The sequence below is a fragment of the Oncorhynchus gorbuscha genome, linkage group LG09 (genome assembly GCF_021184085.1).
Source record: "Oncorhynchus gorbuscha isolate QuinsamMale2020 ecotype Even-year linkage group LG09, OgorEven_v1.0, whole genome shotgun sequence".
In the NCBI taxonomy this organism is placed as follows: Eukaryota; Metazoa; Chordata; class Actinopteri; order Salmoniformes; family Salmonidae; genus Oncorhynchus; species Oncorhynchus gorbuscha.
The window spans coordinates 86,967,057-86,976,987 of NC_060181.1; the positions used below are offsets into that span (position 1 = coordinate 86,967,057).

At 41.0% G+C, this 9,931-nt stretch overlaps 1 protein-coding gene across 1 annotated transcript in view; it reads right to left on the reverse strand.

Annotated features, from left to right (window-relative positions):
• The window catches only part of LOC124044229 (amine oxidase [flavin-containing]), an 82,311-nt gene extending 74,935 nt beyond the window's left edge, over nt 1-7,376 (reverse strand). Inside the window, exon 1 of the mRNA XM_046363819.1 lies at nt 7,211-7,376. Within this exon, the coding sequence (XP_046219775.1) occupies nt 7,211-7,262 (52 nt within the window). The 5' untranslated portion in view covers nt 7,263-7,376. The remainder of the gene's footprint in view (nt 1-7,210) is intronic.
• Between the last annotated feature and the right edge of the window lie 2,555 nt (nt 7,377-9,931).

The window sequence follows — 9,931 nt, forward strand, 5'->3', positions numbered from 1 at the left end:
GGATTATTCTCCACTTCTTCTATTGTTCCTTTCCCTCTCCTGTGCCATTGGTTTAGTAACAGTTCTCTAGGAATGTGCTGCAGCTGTTGCTAGCTCCCCTGGGGACCAATGGGCTGGTGGCTGGGTGAAGGCTGGCAGATGACAATTGCATTTGCAGCCAGAAGAACACAGCTCTCCACTGCTCAGTACATAAGAACATCTCCAAATCTCTCTCCTTTGATTAGAGACAGTGATTGTCATAAGTGGACCTCATTGTCACCTTCTAAAAGAGGAACAGCTCAGATAAATAGAGCAATTTAAACCTTGACCAAGTGTGACAGAGAGAGAGAGAGCGAGGAGAGAGAGGGAGAACCAGGAATTGAGAGAGAAGGAAGCAGAGAGAGAGAGGAGTAAAGATGAACACACTTCTAATCATGTGCAAATTTGTAGTAACATCAACTTGCATGTCTGTCACATGCTTTTATAAACACAAAGGAGTCATTGAGAAATGTGTTTTTCTTCCATAAAAACAACGTCTTTGAGAAGACTCACAGGAGTGAGGAAACCTGGCTTATTCCTCAGAACTCAAAATCTGTTCTGGAACTCTCTCTATGGAATTAATTTCTCAATCATAAATCATTGTAATTCACAGACAGGCCAAAACTACATCAATCACTCCAGTGTTTAATTGGTATATTGTATTTACTTCGCCACCATGGCCTTTTTATTGCCTTACCTCCCTTATCTTACCTCATTTGCACACACTGTATATAGACTTTTTTTCTACTGTATTATTGACTGTATGTTTGTTTTACTCCATGTGTAACTCTGTGTTGTTGTATATGTCGCACTGCTTTGCTTTATCTTGGCCAGGTCACAATTGTAAATGAAAACTTGTTCTAAACTAGCCTACCTTGTGAAATAAAAATAAATGTAAAACACAGGAACCGACCAACCTATCGACCGACCAACAAACAGACAAGACAGTCAGACAGACAGCGATGTGAAAGCTTTTATCCAGAACAATAACAAGACGAGCCATTCAGTACCAATGTTTATACAGGATAAGCTCTAAGCCAGAACATTCTGGCTAAAGACTTATAGGAGTACCAGAAACACAGAATAAGGTCAAATTGTATTGGAGAACAATTGCATGTAAATGCAGCTCTGCTCCCCTACAGAAATACTGCTACGCTCCCCTGTATTTAGCCTCGCTATTGTTATTGTACTGCTGCTCTATAATTACTTGTTACTTGTATTTCTTATTCTTATCTCTTTTTAAAAAACTGTATTGTTGAACTATTTGCACCCCCACATTTTACACCACTGCTACTCTCTGTCGTTATCATCTATACATAGTCACTTTAATAACTCTACCTACATGTACATATTACCTCAACTAATCGGTGCCCCATCACATTGACTCTGTACCGGTGACCCCTGTATATAGTCTCAATATTGTTATTTTACTGTTGCTCTTTAATTTCTTGTTACTTTTATTTCTTATTCTTAGCCGTATTTTTTAAAACTGCATTGTTGGTTAGAGGATCGTAAGTAAGCATTTCACTGTAAGATCTACACCTGTTGTATTCAGCATTTCACTGTAAGATCTACACCTGTTGTATTCAGCATTTCACTATAAGATCTACACCTGTTGTATTCAGCATTTCACTATAAGATCTACACCTGTTGTATTCGGCGCATGTGACAAATACAATTTGATTTGAAATAGAAGATCATTCTACTTCTATGCATGCCCTATCTTCATCAACCAGCTCTTATGTAGTGAGCTGCTGCAGTGGAGATGACTGACACTGTGTGGTATTTTAAAGGGATCGGGAGCCAAGATTTCTGTTGAAAATATGGTGTGTTATGTCAAAACATCTCCTGATCGTCGAGCCTCGAACAGGATCGTGGTTAATTTCACCACAGTGTAGACAATTTAGGATTTCTATTTCTATTATATTGTATTGTATTCTAATTATATTCCGTACTGGAGCTGGACTGTACGCAACTGGACTGAGCTCAAGACAGAAGTTATGAAATCAGGAAGTGGGACTTTGGACGAGTCCCAGCCGTATCATTCAGTGCGGGCCGAGGAAGAGTTATACAGACCCTGATGATGGTTGCATCACCCAAACGTGCCAGTTTAAGCACATTAATGGGGCGGCAGAGTAGCCTAGTGGTTAGAGTGTTGGACTAGTAAACGGAAGGTTGCGAGTTCAAACCCCGAGCTGACAAGGTACAAATCTGTCGTTCTGCCCCTGAACAAGGCAGTTAACCCATTGTTCCTAGGTCGTCATTGAAAATAAGAATGTGTTCTTAACTGACTTGCCTGGTTAAATAAAGGTCAAATTTTAAAAAAAGAAATTAAAATCAAATAGCACCAGGAAGTTTTACTCTTAGAACTAGACATAGCAGTGTGCAGGGAATTAATACAGTAAAATATAGATATGTGGTTAGTACCAAGGATTAGTGTGGTCCTTCTGTAGCTCAGTTGGTAGAGCATGGCAGTTGTAACGCCAGGGTAGTGGGTTCGATCCCCGGGACTACCCATACGTAGAATGTATGCACACATGACTGTAAGTCGCTTTGGATAAAAGCGTCTGCTAAATGGCATATATTATTATATATTATATTATTAGTGGAACTAGTCAATACATAGTAGAACTAGACAGAGCAGTGTGCAGGGAATTAATAGAGTAAAATATAGATATGTGGTTAGTACCAAGGATTAGTGGAACTAGTCGATACATAGTAGAACTAGACAGAGCAGTGTGCAGGGTTTTGTCTTTTGGAATTAATACAGTAAAATATAGATATGTGGTTAGTACCAAGGATTATTGGAACTAGTCAATACATAGTAGAACTAGACAGAGCAGTGTGCAGGGCTTTTTCTTTTGGAATTAATACAGTAAAATATAGAGATGTGGTTAGTACCAAGGATTATTGGAACTAGTCAATACATAGTAGAACTAGACAGAGCAGTGTGCAGGGCTTTTTCTTTTGGAATTAATACAGTAAAATATAGAGATGTGGTTAGTACCAAGGATTAGTGGAACTAGTCAATACATAGTAGAACTAGACAGAGCAGTGTGCAGGGTTTTGTCTTTTGGAATTAATACAGTAAAATATAGATATGTGGTAGTACCAAGGATTAGTGGTCAAGCTCAACTCTGAGTTCTTCTCATAGAAACAGTCTTTGGGTGCAGAGTTCTACACAGGTTCCTCTTGTCAACTGCTGTAGTAGCCCAGTGTGACACTTCCTCAACCACAACATTTGACATCTCATGCGGTCCTCTTTAGCTCAGTTGGTAGAGCATGGCTCAGCTTTGGCTCTTGCAACACCAGGATATTGCTTTCAATACCCATACAGTGCTGTGATAAAATTATAAAAAGAGGGAAAATACTATATCTGCTTTTGCATATGCTTGAAAATCCACAAATGTTGCTGAGTTAAAGCAGCTCTGCATGCAAGAGTGAGCAGAAAGGTTTCGGGGCTGTCGCTGGGCAATACGGACTTTCAGCTCCCTCCAAAGAATTTCTATTGGGTTCAGGTCTGGAGACTGGCTTGGCGACTCCAGGACCTTGAGATGCTTCTTACGGAGCCACTCCTTAGTTGCCCTGGCTGTGTGTTTTGGGTCGTTGTCATGCTGGAAGACCCAGCCACGACCCATCTTCAATGCTCTTACTGAGGGAAGGAGGTTGTTGGCCAAGATCTCACGATACATGGCCCCATCCATCCTCCCCTCAATACGGTGCATTCGTCCTGTCCCCTTTGCAGAAAAGCATCCCCAAAGAATGATGTTTCCACATCCATGCTTCACGGTTGGGATGGTGTTCTTGGGGTTGTACTCATCCTTCTTCTTCCTCCAAACACGGCGAGTGGAGTTTAGATCAAAAAGCTCTATTTTTGTCTCATCAGACCACATGACCTTCTCCCATTCCTCCTCTGGATCATCCAGATGGTCATTGGTAGGGGGACCTTGCGTGCGCTGCAGGATTTTAATCCATGACGGCGTAGTGTGTTACTAATGGTTTTCTTTGAGACTGTGGTCCCAGCTCTCTTCAGGTCATTGACCAGGTCCTGCCGTGTAGTTCTGGGCTGATCCCTCACCTTCCTCATGATCATTGATGCCCCATGAGGTGAGATCTTGTATGGAGCCCCAGAGCAAGGGTGATTGACCGTCATCTTGAACTTCTTTAGTTCAAGAACTTCTCTAGTTGCCTTCTCACCAAGCTGCTTGCCTATTGTCCTGTAGCCCATCCCAGCCTTGTGCAGGTCTACAATGTTATCCCTGATGTCCTTACACAGCTCTCTGGTCTTGGCCATTGTGGAGAGGTTGGAGTCTGTTTGATTGAATGTGTGGACTGTTATCTTTTATACAGGTAATGAGTTCAAACAGGTGCAGTTAATACAGGTAATGAGTGGAGAACAGGTGGGCTTCTTAAAGAAAAATGAACAGGTCTGTGAGAGCCGGAATTCTTACTGGTTGGTAGGTGATCAAATACTTATGTCATGCAATAAAATGCAAATTAATTACTTACAAATCATACAATGTGACTTTTTGGATTCAGAAACACTTCACACTTCACAGTTGAAGTGTACCTATAATGAAAATGACAGACCTCTACATGCTTTGTAAGTAGGAAAACCTGCTAAATCGGCAGTGTATCAAATACTTGTTCTCCCCACTGTATATATTTTTTTTGTAAACGTAGGGTCCCTTTTTCTAATATTTGGTATTGGTTGAGGATTTGATAACATTCCGTATCCAAAATATGGAAAAATAGAGAAAATCAGAAAGGGGACAAATACTTTTTCACTGCACTGTACGTAAAAAATGATGCACACATGACTTAGGATGCTTAGGATAAAAATGCCTGCTAAATCGCATATATTATATAATTATTGATGTCTCCAGGAAAGAAGAGTTAGCTTACTATTTATTACCTCACCACTCTTCTACATCCATAGAAATAGAATGTGTTCAAACGTCACAAAATAACTTGAATGGCAATGTCCGTTCTATAAATGATATTTCTACATCTAAAACACCCACCGAGTGACATTAGGAAACACCGGAGGCTGTATGATCAGTGCCAAAGCTGACATGATCCCCAACAGATTATGATGGATGATTTGCAACTAAATGATTCCCTGTCTCAAAAACAAATACTGTCTGGAGTTCAGACATGACTAGAGACATTATTTCAGCCATAGGATGTAGACATTCAGTATTTCTGTTAACATAAGCATTATTTTCCACCCTGTTTTCATAATAATAATAATAATGTATTCAACTTTCATAGCGCTAATCATTACATAAAGAATCTCAAAATGTTTGAAGCAACAGAAAGACTTGCAATTTAGACAAAACAACATCACAACAACATGAGCTGGATAGTCATTAGAAAGTTCATGGCTTGAGCAGTCATTGGCAATAACATTTGACACGTTCTAATCCAAAATATTTCATGAGGGAGGAGACCCAACCTCAAGCTGCAATAAGCTGAGTTTACACAGGCAGTCCAATTCTAATAGATTTTTTTCATGAATTGGTATTTTGACCAATCACATAAGAACTTTCACATCATAACTTTTTCAGAGCTGATCTGATTGGTCAAAAGACAAATTAGTGTGAAAAAAATAATTGGGTTGCCTGTAAACACAGCCACAGAGAACTAACTCTATGTCATGGGACAGATCTGTACAGTAGCCTATTCTCACTATTTTTACCAGACGCTTAAACATTTTCTCAGGGATCCTTAATTTCTTATGAAAGTGTCCAGCCCTGTATGAGTCTACCCCCATACACGGACAAAAAAAATGCCACACAATTCAGCTGTGTGTAAAATGTGGGGATAGTCAGACTTTCAAATCAGGACACAGCTTTATGTTTCAGATGAGATTAAATTTAATCAGCAACTCAAATGACATCCCAGAGAATGACATATCAGACAAACTGTGATTACTAGTTGTGTTAAATGCTGACATGAGAGTTCCACTTGTTGCATAACAAGGCTATTCCCCTCCTGCCTCAAATAGCCTACGAGATAGCCGTTTGTTTGAGGTGAGATCATTAGAATAAGGTAAGGTATGATTTTTGAAGTTTGTATCTGTAATATGTAGAATTACAGCAACCTTAGTCGGCAAGATGAATGTCCGCCTATAGCCTACTGCGGGGTTCCCCAACTGGCAGCCCGTGGGCGATTATATTTCCCCCCCAAGTTCTGAGCACATTTTTTTATTTTTTATTGTTCGATTTAATACTGTAAACACACCAGCAAATCAACGCCAAGTGATTTCAATATGTGAAATCTGTTCCAAAGTATTCCCACGCATAATATAAGGATACTGTATATGTGATCGTCTACAAATGTAAACAAGTTTTTGAATTGATTCTGTTTTACATTTACATTTTAGCTGACGCTCTTATCCAGTGCGATTTGCAGGAGAAATGTGGGTTACTCTAGCGCATATCGACGGATTGTTTTAGCCAAATCGGCTCAGCTATATTCTAACCAGCAACCTTTCAGTTACTGGCCCAACGCTCTTAACCGCTATTCACATATTATATATGTTTGGGCTTCTTGCAGTCAATTTGCCGTCAACAAACGATTAGAGGATTAGTTCCAGCTTCCTGACCATCCTCGCAAGAACAAATCAGACCGTGACTGAATCTAGTTGATGATCCCTCGCCAACTTCATGTTCATGTGCATAAAAAAACAACACAAAATAGCACGTACAAAGATAAGCCAGTTGTTGTATTGTACGCAATATAGTTTATAATAGAGCAATATTATATTATAATATTGTGGTCCAATATGTTGCATTTGAACACTACTCCCTATAAGGCGACATTTTATCAGGGGATTCAGCATCACGGAGGAGATGTCTATGTCTATGTGCAAAGCAAATTAACTGAAACTGCACAGTAAGTCCGCAATAAGCACAACGCATATTCAACTATGAATCAAAAACAGAGCATGGTTATTGCAGCCTATATTGCATTACAATAACAGCGCACGTTTCGTTTCTGGCTACAATGTTGAAAATATGTCTATGCAACAGTTGGCTACTTACATAAAGCGAAGTGGCTGAGATTCGTGCAATATAACCCTGAGTTGCTTTCAATTCCCTGTCTCGCGTACTATTGTAATATTTCCACTCGTCTATTTGCTAAATGCAGCAAAATCTTTGGAAGCGTTCCTTTAAATTGCACGTACCTGATATTCCTCCTCCAATAACTATAACGTCGTATGTGTTCTGTGCTGTCATGGTGTTGTTATGCGGCTCTCTCTTTCTCACACTGTCACTGTCTATCTCTCGCTCTCTACCAACGCTGCCGTTCGCTCGCCTTGCTCGGTGGTGCTAAACGCCACGAGGACAGAGGATCGCATCTGTATTAAAAGCGGCGGAGACAGGCCCAATTTAGCCGACTCCGCCTACGGGTTGTAGCCTACTCTGCATGATTCTGTGGTGATATGACAGGTGAGAGGCACAATCATTGCTCCTTGTCCTAGAAAGACACCGCTCATTGCCTCCAATAAAACAATAGGCTTCTACTTACTGTATGATATGATTTTGACATTGTACAGACAGACAGACAGACAGACAGACAGACAGACAGACAGACAGACAGACAGACAGACAGACAGACAGACAGACAGACAGACAGACAGACAGACAGACAATCACAGTAATCTATCTGTCTACCCGTGCAAGCTTTTAGGGGCATAAACTGAAAAACCTGTGTTTTTTGTGTCAAACGGTTTTGTTATATTTCAATCTTCTGTGATGTATATAAAGTGTAATATTGGGATGCAAACTGAAAATGTAATACATTTCAACTATATCTGACATGGTACAGCTGCCTTTTTTTTAAGCCGATGTGTGTGAGGTGTAGACTTTAGTTTCAAAGTAGATTTGTTTAAGACTACCAAGAATCACTCTGCGTGACCCTGATTTAGCCCTCTGCAGTAAAAGTCTAATTCTATGTAAACAAAACAAAAATTTGTATTTTTCTGCATATCTAAGCATATTGCTTGAGCTCTCTGTATACTCCTGACTAGAGCTATTTTTTTTTTTTTAACTAAATATGTTTCGCAGCAACTCTGCTGAAATCTGGGTAAAATGTTGAAAGTCAGTACATTTAGTTATTTATTGATTTTCTGAAGTCAACCCACCTTGCCAGCAGCCATGCCACCTAAGATAGTTACATAAGCTAGCTACTCTAACTTGATTGATAGCCTGAAATGGCTTCTGGGTAGCTAGATGTGAGGTTGGGAGATTGGTCACCCACAGTATCTGAGAGTTAGCTAAAGCCAACTTCATAAAATTGCTAGGTGGCCTGTAGTATTACAGAGAAGCAACAACAAAAAAACAATTGTAAAAAAAACTGGGCAAATCTGAGGAGGCACGTGTCTCTGTGCCCCCGATTTGCATGACGCCTCGGGGGTCCAAAACAACCTCCAGCTAACTGAGCCTATTCCTCTAGCCCTGGCCCTTCAGTGACTCTAGATCACTGTGGTAACTACTTGAGGTGTCTGGGGACCTTGCCTTACCACCATACGAATCTAGTCTTATATGGAGGATATCAATGAGAGTGGTATGTGGTATAGAGCACTCTAGTATATAGAGAGTGTGTAGACTGAGATCTGTGTCCCTAGTGGGTGTCCAGAAGGGTGTAGTATATGATTCATAATGGGTATATTGTGGTTAATCCTATAATCCGAGTTGGATCCCATATGAGTTAAGCTAGTAAAGCTCCACACTAGTACATCACTGTCCACTCTCTCTAGGTCAGTGGGGTTGAGGGGGGTTGAGAGGGTTTAAGGGGTTGAGGGGCTGGGGGGGTCAAGGGGAACCTACACTGGAAGTGGTCAGCGTGTGTCTGATGAATTTAGTTCTTATGTGTTCACTAACCAATTCAATTAAAACACTCTGTCCGTTTCTAAGGATTTGTAAGGTTCTTATTTGCATAATTTCTCCTTCTCCCCAATCCAGTCAGCTGATGTTCTGAAAGAGCTGCAAAATCTGGACCTCTACAAATCAGCCGGGCTAGACAATCTGGACCCTTTCTTTCTAAAATGATCTGCCGAAATTGTTGCCACCCTCATTACTAGCCTATTCAACCTCTCTTTCATGTCGTCTGAGATTCCCAAAGATTGGAAAGCAGCTGCGGTCATCCCCCTCTTCAAAGGGGGGGACACTCTTGACCCAAACTGCTACAGACCTATATATCTATCCTACCCTGCCTTTCTAAGGTCTTCGAAAGCCAAGTCAACAAACAGATTACCGACCATTTCGAATCTCACCATACCCTCTCTGCTATGCAATCTGGTTTCAGAGCTGGTCATGGGTGCCCTTCAGCCACGCTCAAGGTCCTAAACGATATCTTAACCGCCATCGATAAGAAACATTACTGTGCAGCCGTATTTATTAATCTGGCCAAGGCTTTCAACTCTGTCAATCACCACATCCTCATCGGCAGACTCGACAGCCTTGGTTTCTCAAATGATTGCCTCGCCTGGTTCACCAACTACTTCTCTGATAGAGTTCAGTGTGTCAAATCGGAGGGTTTGTTGTCCGGACCTCTGGCAGTCTCTATGGGGGTGCCACAGGGTTCAATTCTTGGACCCACTCTCTTCTCTGTATACATCAATGATGTCGCTCCTGCTGGTGAGTCTCTGATCCACCTCTACGCAGACGACACCATTCTGTATACTTCTGGCCCTTCTTTGGACACGGTTTTAAACAACCCTCCAGGCAAGCTTCAATGCCATACAACTCTCCTTCCGTGGCCTCCAACTGCTCTTAAATACAAGTAAAACTAAATGCATGCACCTGCCCGCCTGTCCAACATCACTACTCTGGACGGCTCTGACTTAGAATACGTGGACAACTACAAATACCTTGGTGTCTGGTTAGACTGTAAACTCTCCTTC